Source organism: Macrobrachium nipponense, chromosome 2, assembly GCF_015104395.2.
Source record: "Macrobrachium nipponense isolate FS-2020 chromosome 2, ASM1510439v2, whole genome shotgun sequence".
In the NCBI taxonomy this organism is placed as follows: domain Eukaryota; kingdom Metazoa; phylum Arthropoda; class Malacostraca; order Decapoda; family Palaemonidae; genus Macrobrachium; species Macrobrachium nipponense.
Window position 1 is genome coordinate 171,720,533 of NC_087201.1, and position 20,645 is coordinate 171,741,177.

The 20,645-nt window shown below is 40.2% G+C and overlaps 1 protein-coding gene across 1 annotated transcript; it reads right to left on the reverse strand.

Moving 5' to 3' along the window:
• Positions 1-2,062: 2,062 nt before the first annotated feature.
• LOC135221377 (uncharacterized) lies at positions 2,063-5,706 on the reverse strand. The gene is made up of 4 exons (XM_064259176.1): positions 5,673-5,706; positions 4,529-4,683; positions 3,941-4,006; positions 2,063-3,277 (listed from the first exon to the last, which is right to left on the reverse strand). Exons 1-4 carry the CDS (start codon positions 5,704-5,706, stop codon positions 2,063-2,065), a joined length of 1,470 nt encoding a protein of 489 aa, XP_064115246.1.
• Positions 5,707-20,645: the final 14,939 nt, after the last annotated feature.

Sequence of the window (20,645 nt, forward strand, 5' to 3'; positions counted from 1 at the left end):
GCTTGTCTGTTTTGCATGTATCTTTTGGTCCATGCTAAAGAAGGTTGCCTTTAACCGTCTTGTTGGCTAAGGCTGCCAGGATAGCAGCTGACACTTGCAAGTTCGTAGGCTTTTTCTAGGTCGAGAAATACTACGATTGCTTTTCTTGTTATTTATTGTGGCCATCACATCTGCTAGACATTCCTGTGTGCCTATCCCCTCTTTGTAGGCATATAAAAGCGGTGGTGTAAGGGCCCCGTGTTTTCCACAGCAGTCTGTTTAACACCATTCTCTCTGCCGCTTTCTGTGCAGCTGATGAGAGAAATGGGTCTGTAGGCGTTGGGCTCCTTTGGTTTGGGAATTGGTTGTGTGTTTTGTTGGTTCCATTGTGTGGGCTGATCTGCTCTGTGTACGTTCTGTTTATTATGTGGAGATGCACTGTCTTTGCTGCGTTTCCCATGTTTTTTAACATGCTATATGTAATCATGTCTGCTCCTGGTGCTGTGTCTGTTCCCTTTTGGAGGGCTTTGTCAAGTTCTTTCATTGTGAATGGTGTGTCCGTGTCATCAAAATTGCTGCAGGCTGTATTGATGATTCTCCATCTTCCAGGATTGAGTGCCACTTGTCTTTCTCGTGTGACTGGTGGTAGGTGAATTGATTTGGTTCTGTCTGCAAAGTGTTGTGCTAGTCTGTTTGCTTCAGCTAGAGGGTTGGGATGGTGTGCCTGTGTTGGCCTGGTCTTTCCTGATACCTTGTTGAACCACTTGAACATCTTTGCAATGGGCGTCATTCGAGTGGTTTCTGAGTACCATTTTAGCCAGGTTTCCTGCTTAACTCCTTAGCAGTTTGGGCTGCGTGGTTTACGACTTCTCTTAGGGTCGTGTGCAACTCGTCGGTGGGGTTCCTTCTGAATATTTTCCTTATTCTGTTTACTCTTGAGTTCATTTCTTTGATTCTAGAGTTGTAGTACCAACTGTCCTTGTGTGGGGTTGCATTTGTTCTAAAGGCTTTCTTTGGCATGGAAATGTTTGCCGCGTTGTGCAGGCTCTCTACAAAGTCCTGTTGGAGCGTGCATATGTTGAGGGCTGGATTTTGAATGTACTGTGTTGCCCATGTGTTCATGTGGTTTTGAAATGTTGGCCAGGTTTGCTAGGTCCGGTCTCCATCCTGCGGAGGGGGGCGGTGGTGGGGGAATTTTCATTATCTAGTTTGTTTCAGTTGCAAAATGGTCACTGGTTAGTGTTGGGTGCACTCTCCATGTGCAGTCTTCAGGTTTCCAGTATGAAGCTTAGGTCTAGCCTGCCTCCTCGTAGGTGTGTTGCTTCATTTGTGTCATTTATTAGTGCAACGTCCGGAAATTCTTCCATTAGTGTGTATGTGCCTGTTGCATTTGTGTGCTGTCTCGACTGTAAGCATGGGTGGTGTGCATTGAAGTCTCCTGCAAAGAAGGTGTTTTCTCTGGAGGCTGCACTGAAGAGGTTCTCTCCTCAAGATTTTTCCATGCCCTTTGTAGATATTGTGTATGGTGAGTGACGTGTTCGCTAGTCTTATGAGGACAGTTAGTCTCAATCCCATCACCACAGTTTATGTTTCTTATTTTTTCCGAGGGAATTGTTGTTTTTATTAGGGTGATCAGCCCTCTATTTGAATCTGTATGTGGAGTTTTATAAACTGTGTATCCTTTGAATGTGAAGTTGTTGTTTTCCCTAATTAGTGTTCCTGCAGCAGGATGACGTCGTGTCTTTCTGAGAGTACTCTTGATTGTAGTATGGCATATTTTGTGTTGGCACTGTTTATGTTCCATTGTAATATTTTAGACTGGTGTATGATGAAATGTCTTCAGTGTTTTTGGGGGCGTGTTTGGTGTTGATTGTTTCCTTCCATCTTAATAAGGTGTCAGTGCTACAATCGTTTTTCCTGAGGTCAGCTGTTAGGTTTAGGTTTGGAAACGGGAATTGTTGAAAAATTCACCCTCACAATTTTCTCTATTTCCCTCCTAAAGTCGTCTTTACTGAGGCGGTAGGTGGGTTTCTCTGGTGACTGCTCTACGGTGTTGTGCTGACTTTCGGCACTGGTACTACCGTCACGGGTGGAGTTGGGGGTGGGGGGTGTGTTCATGTGATTGGGTGGGTGGGAAGTAGGGGTGTTTTCCGAGTTGATGTGGAGTAGAAGGACATGGGGTTTGAGGCAGGTGTGGGTGTGTGTTTGTGTCTTGTTTTGTGTCTGTCTGGAGTCCTCTGTGGTATGTGTTCCGTTGTTGGTCTTGTTGTGGTTGTTGTGTAGGTGGATTGCGTCTCTGATTGGTGGGGGGTTTCTGCTGCCTATATCTGGGTTCTTGGTGTCTGTGTTGCTGTGGTTGTTGTTGCTGTAGTGGAGGTGGGTTGTATTCCGTTGGTTGCTGAGGATGTGATGTTTGTTGTGGGTGTTGTTGTTGTGTGGGTGGGTTTTGTTGTGGTAGGTGTTGAGGGTATGATGTGTGTTGTGGGGTGTTTGTGTTGCTGTTGCAACGTTCTGGTGGTGTCTGGGGGTTCTGGCCTTTCATTCGCCAAATCCTCTTAAGTCTTTCCGGACAGCCTTTATGCCAGGCGTGATGCTGCCCTTTACAATTCGGGCATTTTGCTGTCGTCCTCTCTTTCCTTTTGTACCGATCTAAGCACTCTTGTGTTGGGTGCTTGCCACTACAAATCCCACAAATGTGTTTGTAGCCGCATTCACGTTGATGGTGTCCAAATCTTTGACACCTAAAGCACCTTAGTGGTTCAGGGGTGAATTCTTCAGTGGGGAATTTTCCCCATATTGGTATGTCCACTTCAGCAGGCCTTTCCCCTTGGAAAGTCACAAGAACCTTTCTTGTTGGTTCTCCTGCTTTGTTTGTGCACCGGGTGGCGTCTAACACAAAGGAGAGGTCTTTTATGGGGTCGATTGGGAGGTTTACTGGGTATCTGCATATGAGTCCTTTCCGTATTCTGTCGTTTGGGTCCAGTGCCTTGCAATGTCCGTCCTTCTTGAGTACTTCTTCGGTATGTTTGTCTTTAGGTATCAGAATGAATTGTCCTGTCCGGGTTGGTCGTGCCTGGAAAACGATGTCCTTGTGTCTGTCTTCAATGGCTTTTATTGTGGTGTAGGCTGTTTCTCCAGGTTTTTGTATTGGTTTGAATCTCAGTCGTGGGAATTCGGTGTCTGATTGCAAGTTAAAAGTGTCCGTGTTTTGTGTTGATTTCTTCATGTTTTTCTTACTGCGTACAAGTGTAAAGCCATCATTGTCCTGTGAAAGGTCGTCTTCCGTGTCAGAGCAGTCCTAGGGGAGAGGAGCTGTTGGTGGGATGTTCTTTTGAGTGTGCAGGAGAGTTATCAGGGGGAGAGGAAATCCGTGGTCGTTGTGTCACGTGTTCGTCCCTAGGGGGAGTTGGTACCTGATCTATTTCGTCTTCTAGTCGGTGTCATGGCTGTGATGGGGGCTGAGGAGTCGTCATGGATGATGTGATCTTGTGATATGATAGAGGTTGAAGGTTCCATGTCTATGGAGTGATATTATGAGGGTGAGTGACTAAGTGATTGTTGTGTATATGTTGCCTGAAGGGCTTGGATGTTTTAAGTTATCTTGGAATCTGGCTTATGGAAGGCGCCAGCCTATGGTTTTCCTGTGCTACTTTTTGCAATATAGTATTGCGACAGTAGGAAGATTTGTCTCTTTGGTCTTGCTTCTGTTGGAGTTTTTAGACCTCAAGGGCTACCAAATGTTCACAAGAGAGACGGTGTTAGTAAGAGAAATTGTTATTTTTGAGAAAAGGTAGTAGTGATTTTAAGTCTTCAAATTGCTTATAAGAGTGAGAGAGCTCTCTCAAATCTTATTCTCCCTTGCCAAGCGCGCCAACTATAAAGTCGGCAGGGCTAAAATGCAGGGAAAGTCTGCAGCAAGCTGATTGGCTGGTGGCCGAGAAGCACAAGCTTCAAATCCTACAAAGAAGCTTGAAGGTTTTCCTGCTGGCTTCTGATTGGTCGTGGAGGAGTCTGGGCGGAGCTGTCGCTGGAAGTGGGTGGAGTCTAAGAGCGGTGTGAGCGGAGGTGTTGCTACCACGGATGCCGAGCAGCAACTGAATTCCAGTGGCGAGTCCTTCTCCTTTTATCGTGGTGTTGCGAGCTCTCCAGTACGATCAGAGCACTGTTTCTCCGGTAGGTCGAGTTTTTATTGGTTCCCGGGGGGAAGGTGACTCATACGGCGGCGTTGGACTAGTCTTGCAGACCTTCTCAGGTATGGGGGTATCACCCGGGAGCCTCTTGATTGTCTTCTACCTGCGTGACGTCACCCCTGGTATTATTCTCATGTCCGGTGTTCGTTCCATGCGCGCTGGTACTTTCGTTAGGGGAGAGGGGTGTGGTCCTCCTCACACAACGTCGGTATCAGGAACGCTTCTTGGGTGGTATTGAGGGGAGGCTTTTCTTCGAGGATAGCAGCGCTTCTAGGACGCAGACGTCGTGGGTCAGGTGCTCTCCCGATGATCTTAGTATTCCTGACGATGTCGTCTCTCGTGATGTTTCTGCGGTGTACTGCAAGGGCGTGCTGCCTAATGTCGCCCTCCTGGGCGTGGCAGGAAATCCTTTTTGAACAGGCGCATCGTCCGTCATGCCGATGTAATCCCATTGGGCATCCTTGGGCGGGGCATACGTATCGGTAGACGACGTTGGACTGCTTCAGGGGGTCTCCTGCCGGTGAGGAGGGGTTGTTCTTCATCAGGAGGTCTTTCGTACGTCCGATTCTTGTAATAAATAATGAGGGACACTCTCTTTTATTTCCTTCCTCCATGGGGCGGACATGTTCCTCTATTATTTTCTTCATGGCTGCTTCTTCTTCCTTGTATTGGTGGTGCATGAAGGCTTTATAGAAAAGTTTGATATCCTCCGGGGGCGGAATGTTCCTTCTCTCTTCCTCCGTCATGTACCACTTGTCAAGGGCGGCTCGAGTTTCTCGGTTTACGAGTTTGTTCGAGTACCCATTGTTAATTAGCATCTGGGATGCTCGGTCGAGTTCGAGGTGTGTGTCCTGCCACGTCGAACAGTGCGAGAGGGCCCTCCTGACGAAGGCCCTGACGGTGGTGGTCTTGAACTGCGCAGGACACTCGCTATCACCATTCAGACAAAGTCCGAGGTTCGTAGCTTTGGTGTAAAACGGTCGTCGCCAACTTCTGATTCGTCTTCGTGACAAGGACGTCGAGGAAGGGGAGCCGATCGTTGCTGCTGTACTCGACAGTGAAGTTGAGTGCGCTGTTCTGCAGGAACTGCTGCCGAAGGGCTTCTACCTCATCCTCGCAGTCGGCTTGCACGAAGATGTCATCGATGTAGCGTGCGTATGTGCGGGGACATCTGTTGTTGCGAGAAGACCCTTTCTTCCACTTCTCCCATGTTAGAAGTTGGCGAAGAGGACTCCTAAGGGGGACCCCATCGCTACGCCGTCCTTCTGGCGGTACATCTGTCCTCGGTGGGTGGTGAAAGGGGCTCTCTTCGTACAGATATCCAGCAGGGTTCTTTAAGGAGTCTTCTGGGATGTTAGGGGGTCTGGCCAAACGCCTTAATAAAATTCTGACCCCTATCCCCTCCAGGTACTGCCTCACCTCATCGGTGGAATTTTTGGAGAAGATCCGCGACTCCCCCGGTGCGGGAACCATGGCATCCTTAGACGTTGAGTCCCTATTCACCAACGTCCCAGTCGACGAGACGATAAGGGATCATCATAGAGCGGGTATATAGGAATCCCGATATGAGACCCCTAACATCCCAGAAGACTCCTTAAGAACCCTGCTGGATATCGTGTACGAAGAGAGCCCCTTTCACCACCCACCGAGGACAGATGTACCGCCAGAAGGACGGCGTAGCGATGGGGTCCCCCTTAGGAGTCCTCTTCGCCAACTTCTACATGGGAGAAGTGGAAGAAAGGGTCTTCTCGCCAACACATGTGTCCCCGCACATACCGCACGCTACATCGATGACATCTTCGTGCCAAGCCGACTGCGAGGATGAGTAGAAGCCCTTCTTGGCAGCAGTTCCTGCAGAACAGCGCACTCAACTTCACTGTCGAGTACAGCAGCAACGATCGGCTCCCCTTCCTCGACGTCCTTGTCACGAAGACGAATCAGAAGTTGGCGACGACCGTTTACACCAAAGCTACGAACCTCGGACTTTGTCTGAATGGTGATAGCGAGTGTCCTGCGCGGTTCAAGACCACCACCGTCAGGGCCTTCGTCAGGAGGGCCCTCTCGCACTGTTCGACGTGGCAGGACACACACCTCGAACTCGACCGAGCATCCCAGATGCTAATTAACAATGGGTACTCGAACAACTCGTAAACCGAGAAACTCGAGGCCGCCCTTGACAAGTGGTACATGACGGAGGAAGAGAGAAGGAACATTCCGCCCCCGGAGGATATCAAACTTTTCTATAAGCCTTCATGCACCACCAATACAAGGAAGAAGAAGCAGCCATGAAGAAAATAATAGAGGAACATGTCCCGCCCCATGGAGGAAGGAAAGAGAGTGTCCCTCATTATTTATTACAAGAATCGGCGTACGAAAAGGACCTCCTGATGAAGAACAACCCCTCCCCACCGGCAGGAGACCCCCTGAAGCAGTCCAACGTCGTCTACCGATACGTATGCCCCGCCCAAGGATGCCCTGGGATTTACATCGGCATGACGACGATGCGCCTGTCAAAAAGGATTTCCTGCCACACCCAGGAGGGCGCCATTAGGCAACACGCCCTTGCAGTACACCGCAGAAACATCACGAGAGACGACATCGTCAGGAATACTAAGATCATCGGGATAAGCACCTGACCCCACGACGTCTGCGTCTCCTAGAAGCGCTGCTCATCCTCGAAGAAAAGCCTCCCCTCAATACCACCCAAGAAAGCGTTCCTGATACCGACGTGTGTGAGGAGGACCACACCCCTCTCCCCTAACGAAAGTACCAGCGCGCATGGAACGAACACCGGACATGAGAATAATACCAGGGGTGACGTCACGCAGGTAGAAGCCAATCAAGAGGCTCCCGGTGATACCCCCTACCTGAGAAGGTCTGCAAGACTAGTCAACGCCCGCCGTGTATGAGTCACCTTCCCGGGAACCAATACAAAACTCGCACCTACCGGAGAAGTGCTCTGATCGTACTGGAGAGCTCGCAACACCACGATAAAAGGAGAAGGACTCGCCACTGGAATTCAGTCCCTCAGCAGTTATCGCTTGATAATGTCCTGTCGATCAGGAGGAAACGTCGCGTTAGAGAGAGAGAGAGAGAGAGAGAGAGAGAGAGAGAGAGATTTTGAAATTATAAGCAATAATAAATCAAATGACTCAACCGAATTTTACCATGCCCTTTGGTGCGTTGCTCGCCAGTCTAAGCAACAACGAGAAAGGACCGTCATCAGAAAGATAGAGAAGACTCTTTATAAGATTAATAGTGCTGAAGCAGCAGTTATTTTTAACAAAACATATTATTATTATTATTATTATTATTATTATTATTATTATTATTATTATTCAGAAGATGAACCCAATTCATGTGGGACAAGCCCAGGGGCCTTTGGCTTGAAGTTCAAGATTCCAAAGAATATCATGGCGTTCATCTAAACGTGCGTGAGCTTCCTATCTCCACGATAAAATCCTGGGTTCATTTTTCCTGTTCCTCTTGTGTGTGTGCGTGTGTGTATGTGTGTGTGTATCAAATGGCAATATCTCTCCCGATGGATGGAGAGAAGTTTATTTCCAGCAAGCGAAAGTTCTACTTCTTCGGACTTTGCGCCGTTGCATTTTCGGGCTGTTATTTGCATCTAGATTGAATTCCTGTCAGGAGAAAAATGCCTCTCTCTCTCTCTCTCTCTCTCTCTCTCTCTCTCTCTCTCTCTCATCGTCGGATTCCCGTGTCGGCTGAACCCATAAGGACAATCAGTATGGATTGAGAAAGGCGTGAGTGACTGTCCTGCCTTGGAGTCCCACGATTTTTTTTTTCAAGAAGAAGAAGAAAAAGGAATGGGTTACGCTTTAACTTTCGTTCAAGTTGATGCGAGCGATTCGGATCTTGGCCCCCACCCCCCACACACACACACCTGAAACTATAACCAGAGATGTATTCACATTTGTGGTGGCATACTTAGTACAAGCTCGTTGGGGATAACTTAAAAACATAAACAAAAGACGGTGAATATCGTGAAGATAATGACCTCCCCAAGAAATATTGGTCTTACATAAGAAAGATCTAGCGAGTCTTCTAGCTGTCTTGAGAGTTGTTCTCTCTCTCTCTCTCTCTCTCTCTCTCTCTCTCTCTCTCAAAGAAGAAGAGGAATGGATGCTTAACGTTTTAACTTCCTGTCGCTTTCAAAAAATACTGTTACGTCTTGAGAGTTTTGACGCATAAAACGGGAAATTTTTAAAATAATAATTTATTTGATAACCTGTTTATTACTCTGTATGCTATAAACCATATATTCCTCTATAAACCTGTAGCTGTAGACGTCAGATTACAAAATATCCCACATTTTTTGAAAATTAGTCAAATCAAATAACCTTCTACGAAGATGTTCTTTATAAGATGCTATTTATGTTATCAAATTCAAGATTCTAGTTTTTTATTAAGTCAGACCTATAAAATTAACTTAAGCTCGATGTTTTTTAATATTTTCAAATCAATATCTGTGTCAGTCAGCCCCTGGGCAGAATTAACCTAAAACCTTCAGATGTAATCTGATTCATCTCGGTAATGTGATCATAGGCCAACAACCAGTTATAATATTATATCTAGAGCCACATGTTTTAGTTTCTTTTACGATAAGATACAACCACTGCTTCTGGTCGAACATTATTCTTGCATATGTAATTGCCTTACCAGTGAATGTGTATATAGTTTTAACTATAAAATTTACATTAAAAGAGAAATCCCCTTAATATAATTTGGGATCTTACCTAGATAGTGACCCATAAAGTTTCGGGTACTGATATTTCTTGGGAGATATTATTCATATGATATTTACAGTCTTTTTGCTTATGTTTTTAACAGTAATCCTTAACGGCCTTGTATGTATATACTAAACACGTCGCAATGTGGATACGCACAGAGTTGAAAACGCTTAAGAGGTCACTATCGTCATTTGTATTGAAGACTGCGCAAGAACAATTCAGGTTCTTTGTTTTTAAGATGAGAATAAGACGAGATCTTTCAAGTGGGTGTAAATCTTGCGACGTTTGTTCAAAATATATGCTCGAATTTCTCAAGCTTTCACGAGGATCTGATCTCGAAACGACATACCATCACACTCGAGAAAGGGTCTCCCTTCTATCCTCAAAGAAGGTACGTCCCATAGTCTGAAAAATCTGAGACCTTTCATTAAAAAATAGTAAGAATTCTATTTTCCAATCAGATACGACATCACAAAAAGACGATTTTTGTAAGCAGGGGAAACTTCAGATTGAAACCAGTCTAATGAACTATTCAGAAACGTATAAATACGTCTCGATGAATATCGACTGCCCGCCATATTTCTTTCGAAACCATCCTTCTTCTCTCGGGTCCGGATGAAGTACGATGTCGTCTCAGGCTCCCATGAGAAGATCTTTCATAAATACCAGGCGATAAATCTGAGCCAAATGGACGTATAAATAAATAGAGAGGTGGGGGAGAAAAGGTGATTGATGGTTATTTTGATGAGATTTTTGTAACAAACGCAAATTACCGCCCGTGACACTGTTACACTATTTTACCATCGTATGGCTAATCATTTATATTTACACACAAGACGCGCCGGGATGGGGTTGGGAATGCAAGGCGATCATCAATTTACGACGGGATATCTGCTGAGCCAAGGATGGATTGATTATATCAGTGTCATAATTTGTCAATCAAGTTTGAGAATGGCTGTATTATCCTGCAACTCAAAAAATTACCAATTATTTCTCGTTATTGTAAGCAGCTGCACATTTTCATATAGGACTGCTAGATCCTGAAGGACAATATTATTGTCCTTATATTAATTATCTGCAGCTCTTATGCAAGGGTTGATGTTCCTGATAATCATAGCACTAGTTCATTTCAATCTTTCTTGTTTTAAATCGTTCAGAAGAATAGCCTGTTTTGAACTGAGTCAAAATACCACAATCCCCAGAGGGCTCCAAGAAGGAAATCAGCTCGCAGAGAGGAACAAGCTATAGGAAAATGTGATAAAGTAATATATACGAGATGAAATACGACCGATGCACATAGAATTCATGAATGAATTAGCTCCTCGTATGAGCGTTTAGGGTCAGAAGGTTCCCCAATTTTGGCAAATGACAGGTGCTAATTTGGAACCAAATTTCAGCATTGTAGCTGAACGATGTGTCATTGTTACTCTAACTTCAGTTGATTAAGCCGAGTATTAATGGCATATTAAAATTACGAGCAGGCAAATTTCAAAACAAACCTTCAGCTCAACGATATTATAACTCATCCTTCTGTTGATTAAGCCGAGTATTAATGGCATATTGAAATTACAGAGGCAAATTTTAAAACCAAACCTTAGCATTGTAGCTCATCAGTGTGTCATTATAACTGATCCCTCTGTTAATTAAGCCGAGTATTACTGGCATATTAAAATTACAACGGTAGGCTTCAGAGATTAAGTGTTCAGGTAGGCCTATACAACACAAGCCACCACGGCCAGTTGAGTTTCACGGGCCGCGGCCCATACAGCATTATATACCGAGACCACCAAGAGATAGATCTATTTTCGGTGGCATTGATTATACGCTGTACAGAAAACTCGATTGCGCCGAGAAAATTGGACGAATGTTTCATTTTTTTTTATTTTTTTTTTTTTTTTACATTTAGAAGTAAATGGGTATAATCCTTTCAACCAATGCCTGTGAAACTATTGCCGAATATACATCATACGGACATTATTCGATAATAACACTTCAAATGGTTTTAGAAGACCGTGGGATTAATATAAATACCTCCTTCCACTCAATAATAAATCCCGTATTACCGGACAAACGCTCGTAATGGGTTTTATAAAATACGTATGCTATACACTCAATAGGCTGGGAAATATAACTCATTCTCAGGGTAATGGCCAAATGCGCAATGGAAAAAGATATATATATATATATATATATATATATATATATATATCTTATATATATATATAGTATGTATGTATATATATATATATATATATATATATATATATATATATATATATATATATCTATATATGTGTGTGTGTGTGTGTTGTTTGTGTATGTATGTATGTATGGAGTGTGCGCGTGTGTATCATATATATATATACTATATATCTATATATATAATATATATATATCTATATATATTATATATATATATATATATACATATACATATATGGCCGGACGAATGGATTGTGCAACTTTGCCGAATGTACTGAATTAGTTTACCTTTTTATTCACTTTATATATAGTTATATATATAATATATATATATATATATATATATATATATATATATATATATATATATCTAATAGGAAGGAAAAAAGAATTTAGTACATTCGGCAAAGTTGGCAATATCCATTCGTCCGGCCACAATGCGAGGGAATTAGCGTCCTCTGTACACACAAATTTTTATGCATGATTGATTAATTATTTACCGTGACGAACCGCAAGTACTATGGTGACCTTTTCCTCGCTGGGATTGTTGACGCAAATACAAATTGTTGGAAAAATATTGTGGGGCTCTCCAATATATCAATCCGGTCACGAATTTGCGGACGACTAAAACGGCGTCTCCTCATTGTCACTGGTACGTAGGGTAATTCCCCGATTCGACACGAAGCTGGAGATTTTATGGAAATCGTTTTTTCTGGTGGGGTCCATTTCCATCCGATGTTACCGAATATTTTTCGAGACCCTTTTTTTGTGACCTTTTCTCGGGAGCTCGTAAGCGCCTCAATGGCGTGATCAGTATGGTCTTGGCCTGCCACCTCGGTAGCCGTGATTCGATTCTCGGGCATTCCATTGAGGAGTCTGAGATGTGTATTTCTGGTATTAGAAGTTCACTCTCGACGTGGTTCGGGAGTCACGTAAAGCTCAACGTTGGTCCCGTTCCTGAATAACCCACTGGTTCCGTGTAACGTAAAAGCACCATACAAACAAACAACAAACAATCTTCGGGAGCTCTTGTAACTGCTTGATAAAATCCCGGTCAGGCAAAAGTCTTCTGGGAGAAATGGGAGGAATGTACATTATATTCTTTGTATCTCATGGAAGCTCGTACTGCCTCTGACAGAGTTAAAGCTTAAAGGTGTAGGTTCTCGTAGAAGGAATGATATGGTTGCCCCTAACTCGAGCCAAATGAGCTGCTGTACATTTTCATTTAGGATAAAATTTAAAATCAAAATTATAAAAGCGTCACTTGCAAATTATATTCTTTATATTTCCTGGAAGTTCGTTAAAGTTATTTGTCTCGTAGAGTGAATGGATGGTTGAGGACCTAACTCGAGCTAAATAAGCTGCTGTACATTTTTAATTTAGGAGTGAAAAAGGAAATAAAAATCATAAAAGCGTCACTTGTAGTAAAGAAAACGCGTATGATTTTATTTAATTAGGGAATTCGAACAAAGCACTTGAGGATTTTTTACCACTCAGCGCTTTAATACAGTAAAGAGAGCAGCAGTTTTAAACCAAATCTACGAACTTGTATTTTATAAAAGTCTTATGAATCCACAAAGGAAACGCTATCATTGTTTATTTTAAATCGTCTGCTGAAACCATTCTGCACAGAGTCTTCAGACTACGAACCCAAGAGGGCTCTTAAGAAAAATCAGCTCGTAGAGAGAAAAACAAACCCATGGAATATTTTATAAATGATAGATGAATAATCCTGAAAGAAAAGCAAGACCGATACACCTGAAATTCATGAATGAATATCTGGGTATCAGGAGATTCCACAATTCCAATATAACACTAATTCCACATTTTAGTTGGACCAAAATAAAATTCTGGCGAACTGAGTGGCATTAAACTGTTAATAATCCAAGCTACCCATGAAATAAAAATATCTTGATTCATTGGACGTTTCAATGTCTCTTTCTAGAAGGGGGTAGGGGGAGTGTCATCAGTGCACCTAACTGGCGGTTCACTGTAGGCATTACTTAAGGTTCTGTGGACTGTCCCTTCGGCCCCTAGCTGTTACCCTTTTCATTCCTTTTACTGTACCTCCTTTCATATTCTCTTTCGTCCATCTTGCTCTCCACCCTCTTCTAACAATCACTCCATTGTTGAAAAAGAAACCGACAAAATCAATGTGTATAATATGTTTACTTATAAGTATTTACATTTTATTTTACTAAACGCTCGAGTACTTTCAGGCCCTATCTGTGGCCCTTTTTCAAGAGATGTGTAGGCCACAAATAGGACCTGAAAGTACTCGAGTGTTGAGTAAAATAAAATGTAAATACTTATAAGTAAACACGTTATACACAGTAGTTTTGCGGGATTCTAATTTCAATCTTCAGTAGAAAACTGAAAGAAGTTTTTGTTTGGTTAATCATTCCATAGCGCAACTGCTTTGACAGGTTTCCTCCTGTTAAACACCTTTCAAACCCTTTTACTGTCAGTTTCAGTCTCAGTGACGATTGACTGACTTCACGGGTCCCAAAGCTTCCGGCTTCGGGCCTCTATATTGTACTATATTGTACTCTTTATTCTCTTCTATCCTGACGTATCTTTCTCCTCCTCTAGCTCTCGCTCTCTCTCTCTCTCTCTTGCTATATTCGTCGGAATGGGCCTTCTATTGGATGCAGTTAAGAGAGGGAAACAGCTCGCTACCATCGCCTAATTCCTGTCGAGTTGAGACATAAAGCTCAAGAGAATGGCTGACTCCTTTCTGACTGAGAATGTTCGCTTTCCCGATTTCCAAATTTTAGCTCTGGGAAGCATTTCTTACAAATGTTATTTTTCTTTTGTTTTCTTCTTTTTTCTTTACGTCTTCCATGTGTGATTGGAAATTATTTTCAGCTATCTTACCTAATATAATCGATTATTTAAATATATCTATATCTATATATATATATATATATATATATATATATATATATATATATATATATATATTATACTATAAAATCACAAAAGTAAGCACGTGATTTTGTTTACCAGCAAAAGCCACAGGGAAAATTTTAAAAAAGAAAAGACAGAGTGCCAAGTACTTTCGTTGTATTTACCACATCTTCGGGGCACAAAGTAATACAAACGTAAAAACTATTGAGCAAGAAAGCTCTCACAAAAGCAAAGTGGAAAAGAATTATATATGTATGTACAATAAGGCCATTACAAACAGAAACAGCATTCTGTCCAGATTACCCAACTGCTTAACACCCCAACAAGTCAAAAGAAAAAAAAGTAATTGCCCAATGGCCCAATTACTTACAGAAGAGAAAAAAACACTGACTATGTCAACCAGTTTTTTATAAAACAACTGAACTCACAATTATGAATAGTAACAATAATATCGGCACTAACAACATACTTAAAACACCAATAACAAAGATAACTGATTGAACAATATTATCAAAAAAAAAAAAAAAAAAAAAAAAAAACAAAAAAAAAAAAAAAAAAAAAAAAATTCGACTAGTACAAAAACTTTAACCCCCCCCGGATAATGTTAAACTCACAAAGAAATACATAAGAAGGAACTTGACAAATACACCAAATTAAAGAAAAATGTTAAAACTTCTTCACTATTTATCTATGATAAGATTGTCCTAATTTGTACATACCAGGGCTCAAATTTAAAAGGTTTTTCCAGAATATGTCTTTATAAAAGCAGATTCAATTTATATTCCTAACCTATAAATCGTTACAAAAATAAAATCTCTTTTGCCTCTGTCCAATCAATCGCATGGTTAACATTACCAAGGTGAATAAAAAGGGCACTAGAAGTCTGTCCTGTTCTAACTGAATATTTATGGTTGATTTAATCTTGTAGACAAATCTTTCCAGTTTGGCCGACATATTTCTTAACACCCCAAACCCCTGACAAGGAATTGTATAAAGGCAGCAGGTATTATGAAATTGGAAAGTCTTTATCAGTATATTCAAACCGTATTGAGCTTTTAAAAACTAATTTTATTTTACATTAAAAAATCGAAGTTACCTAGGCAAATCATAAAAATTCTTGGTGGTATGGCCCCTAAAACTAACATATTATGGCATGAAAAAGGTTCTCTAACCCTATTTGAATAAAAGTACCCTTGGCCATTTTTAAATGCCTTGTCTATAAAAACATCGGATATTGAAGTATTACACCTATGTCACATATTTTTCATATCTCTTCATCTAAAAACTCAGAACTGCAATTCTTAAGGCCCTCAAAAACATCGAAGAAAAAAAATAGATAATTTTACTTTACTATGATGCTCAGAGTAATAATGAACATACGAACATATATTAGTGGGCTTGCGATATACATTGAATTTAAAACTACGTATTTGTCTGTAAACTTGCACATCTAAAAATGGTAACATTGACTCCACTTTCTTCCTCCACTGTAATTTATTGAGGGAACCAGATCATTCAGTTTATCTAAAAATTCTCCAATGTTTGCATTTACAGGCAATACACAAAAAAATATCATCCACATAACGATACCATACAGTACCAATCGGTAAAATACTAGGTAACAGTCTGACCTCAAAAACTCCATGTAAAGATTACTAAGCACGGAGAAAGTGGATTCCCCATTGACATACCAATTTTTGTAAAAAATATTTTTTCCATTAAATGTAAATTTACAATCCTTAATGCAAAAGCCTAATCAAGTCAACTATTACATTGGCGAAGGTAACGGCAAGTTATATTAAGGGTTTAGGCAATTCCCCTGATAAAAAATTTAACAAATCGTCCACTGGAACTTTAGTAAACTAATGATACAACATCGAAACTGACAATTTTAAACTCAAAAGTTACATTAATATTGCTAAGTTTGTCTACAAAATCAACATTATTCTTAATATTACATTTTGATATTGTACCAACAACCGGCGTAAGAACTTGGACTAGCCACTTTGACAATTTATAAGACACAGAACTTACTGAACTTATAATAGGCCTAATGGGATTGCTTGGCTTATGGGTCTTAACCAAGCCGTACATATATGGTAAACTGGCACACTTGACAGTAAATTGCTTAATTAGCTCATCCCTCCCCCTCAAGATACATTTCAGCTCTTTAACAAAACTACTATTCACTGTGGTTAACGGGTTATTACGTAGTTCGTCATAAGTAACAGGATCATCTAACAAATCTGACATTTTCGCTATATAGTCCTCTTTATTCATAATTAATATGGCCTTTGATTTGTTTGCTTTCGTGATATGCAAATTTAAATCTTTTTTAAGAACATCAAAAGCTTTCAAAAAACGAACGAGAACACTAGCGTTAAAAGACTTTGACATGAATCCATAAAACATCCCTTTACAGATATTGATGTCCTCATTTGATAGGTTACCATATTTTTCTAAATTGCAAAATGATTTCGCTACTTCAACACTGTTGATACTTTTCGTGAAGGCAAAAACCAGTCCATATCCTAATGCACATTTGTCAACTTCATTTAATGGTTGATCCGACAAATTAATCACAAATTCACTATTGGCGTTACGAGTCCATACGCTGTCTTTAATCAGACGTTTTAATTTTCCATTCAATTTTCTCTCCAAATTACTACGCACCCATTGGACAGAGGCAAAAGAGATTTTATTTTGTAACGATTATATTAGTAGGAATATAATTGAATCTGCTTTTATAAAGGACATATTCTGGAAAAAACTTTTAAATTTTGAGACCCTGGTATGTACAAATTAGACAATCTTATCATAGATAAAATATAGTGAAGAATTTTAACATTTTTCTTTACTTTGGTGTATTTGTCAAGTTCCTTCTTATGATATTTCTTGTGAGTTTTAACATTATCCTTAAAGTTTTTGTACTAGTCGAATTTTTTTTTTTTTTTTTTTTTATTGATAATATTGTTCAATCAGTTTATCTTTATTTATTGGTGTTTTAAGTATGTTGTTTAGTGCCGTTATTATTGTTACTATTCATAATTGTGAGTTCAGTTGTTTTATAAAAAACTGGTTGACATAGTCAGTGTTTTTCTCTTCTGTAAGTAACTGGGCCATTGGGCACTATTATTTTTTCTTTTTTTTCTTTTGACTTGTTGGGGTGTTAAGCGGTTGGGGTAATCTGGACGAATGATGTTTCTGTTTGTAATGGCCTTATTGTACATACATACATAATTCTTTTCCACTTTGCTTTTGTGAGAGCTTTGTTGCTCAACTAGTTTTACGTTTTGTATTTACTTTACTTTGTGCCCCGAAGATGTGCGTAAATGCACGAAAGTACTTGGCACTCTGTCTTTTCTTTTTTAAAATTTTCCCTGTGGCTTTTTGCTGATATAAATATATATATACATATATGACTGGTAAAAATGTTCTGTAACAACAGAATTCCATCTAATAAAAGGAGCCCATAAAAACACCAAAATATAGAGAGGAAAGTACTATATTTCAGAGACTGCTGTCTCTCTCTTCAGGTATATGAATGAGAAAAGTTTACAGAAAAGGTGGTATTTATACCAAGAGATCCGTCCACAAGTAAGCCAATTTAGGTCACCCCACGCTGATAATCTTCCTTTAATCTTCTTAAGCGTTGGTTGAATAAACACTTCGTCGACGACATCAGAAATTCATGCTCCTTTTGAGATGTTCATTACCTGCTTCTCTTTATTAAGGCCGATTCCATCATTCGACTCTTGTACCGGCAGTTGCTGCTATAAATTACACGTGACAAATTCCAGTTTATTCTATGGTTATGTTCATTTATATGGTTGAAAATAGCCGAGTTCTGTTGTCCATACCTAACTGACCGTTTGTGTTGTATTAATCTCTGGGGAAGTGATTTACCTGTAAATCCGATGTAAGATTGGTCACAGTCTTGGCAAGGGATCTCATAGACCCCAGAGTCCTTGGGAGATGTCTTTTGTTGAACGTTAATCAGGATTTTGGCTAAGGTGTTTGGGGTAGGTAAATGCAAAAGGGTTGGATTTCCCAAGGGTGTGCGTTACTCTTTTAATCGTCTCCAGGTGAGGAATTTTATTTTATTGTTGGGTGTGTCTCTGGTCTTGTCTTTAGGGGGTCGGTAGAAAATTACGTTTGCTTTTGAATTGCTTTCTCAATTAAATGGTCAGGATGATCTTTAAAGATGAAAGTTGCTTGCGAATTAGTTCAAATTCTTTTTTTCCAGGAAATCTGGGAACAAATTCGTAAGGCTCTTAAGAATAGGTTGCTAGCTACGCCTGTCTTGATAGTAATGTCGTGATAGCTAAAGTAGTGAATATATGAAAGTGAGAACGTTGGTTTTTCTGTATATGGTAAATTGTATTCTGTCGTGTCTCTGATTATTAAAACATCAAGAAAAGGAATTTTGTTGTCTGTTTCCCATTCAACTTTAAATTTGATGCTGGGCACTAATGCGTTTAATTTTGAGAGGAATTCATTAAAATTACCCCACCTATTATCCCAAAATGTTAGAATATCATCCACGTATCTCAGCCACAGCATGTTTTTTGGGTTTTATTGCCATTTATTACTGTAGTTTCAAAGTATTCCATGTACAGATTGGCTAAAACGGGACTTAAAGGACTACCCATACTACACCCGAATTTTTGCTTGTAGAATGATTCCCCGAATGAAAATACGTTATTAGATGCACATAATTCAACTAACTTTATTATTTTGTCAAGCGCCAATGGGTAAATGATCTGAATAGGGGGATAATTTTTCCCTTAAAAACTGAAGAACGTCCTGCACTGGTACTTTTGTGAATAGGGAGTCTACGTCGAGGCTTAAAAGTTTTATGTTGTGAAGAGGTATATGTGCATCTCTGAATTTGTGACAAAAATCTTCCGAATGTTTAATGTGACTGGGAGAAAAAGTGCCTTAAAATGGAAAAAAGAAAGGAGGCCAGCTAACCATTTAGAAATTTTGTAATTGAAAGCTCCGGCGCATGAAACGATGGGTCTGAATGGAAGATTGTCTTTGTGTTTTGAAGGTTTTGGGAAGGCCATAAAAGTAGGGTAATTTAGGATTAATTACTTTAAATTTCTCTAATAGTTCAATACTCTTTTTGTCTTGGCCAATTAATCTTACTTTCCGAAAAAATTCTGTGGGAACGTTTTGGAGGGGATTTTTCCTCAGTTTTTCGTAAGTGTTAGTGTCGCTAAGGAGCTGGTTGATTTTGTCGAGGTAGAAGTCTTTGTCCATTATTACGATTTTGCCGTCTTTGTCGGATCTACTTATTATAACATCTAACTTTTTTAGCGAGTGGATGGCTATCATGATCTGCGGGAACAGGATATTTCTTATGAAGGTCAGTTAAAGCATTTAGTAACACTCCTTTTAAACATATCTCTTCACGGGTGTAGTTTTTGTCAGATATGAATTTATCAAAAGCCACTATGAACAGTCTAGGTTGTTTTTGCGGTCTGGCATAAGGGCAAAGGATATAATCCTAAATTTAAAACTAAATGTTGATTTACAGTAAGGGGGGTGTGGAGGTAAGTTTAGAACTTTTTCTTGTTGTTCAAGATTATTCCATGTGCTATTGTCTATTAGGTTATTTAATTTGCGTAAAAGTCTGTTGGATTGAGTCACGCTATTATAGGCAGCAATGTCGGAACAGAATGAAATCAGATACCTGTATATGTGGTCGTAGTGAGGAGGCGAAGATTAGACTGAGTTCCATATATCACTCTGCGTAGCACGAAGATGTCGTTTTTCGTACTGGTGATTCTTTTTCCTGGAAGAAAGAATCACCAGTACGAAAAACGACTCTTCGTGCTACGCAGTAGTATATATGGAACTCAGTCTAATCTTCGCCTCCTCACTACGGACCACATATACAGGTATCTGATTTCATATTGTTCCGACATTGCTGCCTATAATAGCGTGACTCATTCCAACAGACTTTTACGCAAATTAAATAACCTAATAGACAATAGCACATGGAATAATCTTGAACAACAAGAAAAAGTTCTAAACTTATCCAACACCCCCTTACTGTAAATCAACATTTAGTTTTAAATTTAGGATTATCCTTTGCCCTTATGCCAGACCGCAAAACAACCTAGACTTCATAGTGGCTTTTGATAAATTCATATCTGACAAAAACTACAGCCGTGAAGAGATATGTTTAAAAGGAGTGTTACTAAATGCTTTAACTGACCTTCATAAGAAATATCCTGTTCCCGCAGATTCATGATAGCCATCCACTCGCTAAAAAAGTTAGAGTTATAATAAGTAGATCCGACAAAGACGGCAAAAATCGTAATAATGGACAAAGACTTCTACCTCGACAAAATCAACCAGCTTCTTAGCGACACTAACACTTACGAAAAACTGAGGAAAAAATCCCCTCCAAAACGTTCCCACAGAATTTTTTCGGAAAGTAAGATTAATTGGCCAAGACAAAAAGAGTATTGAACTATTAGAGAAATTTAAAGTAATTAATCCTAAATTACCCTACTTTTTTTATGGCCTTCCCAAAACTCACAAAGACATCTTCCATTCAGACCCATCGTTTCATGCGCCGGAGCTTTCAATTACAAAATTT

Excerpts from the sequence above, each read along its gene's own strand:
- LOC135221377 (XM_064259176.1), bottom strand. The coding sequence starts at position 5,706 with ATGATCCCTTATCGTCTCGTCGACTGGGACGTTG. Across the intron at positions 4,007-4,528 it reads TTAGGCAGCACGCCCTTGCA|CGACAGCTCCGCCCAGACTC; the intron begins GTACACCGCAGA and ends ACCCACTTCCAG. Across the intron at positions 3,278-3,940 it reads GAAAACCTTCAAGCTTCTTT|GACTGCTCTGACACGGAAGA; the intron begins GTAGGATTTGAA and ends CCTCTCCCCTAG.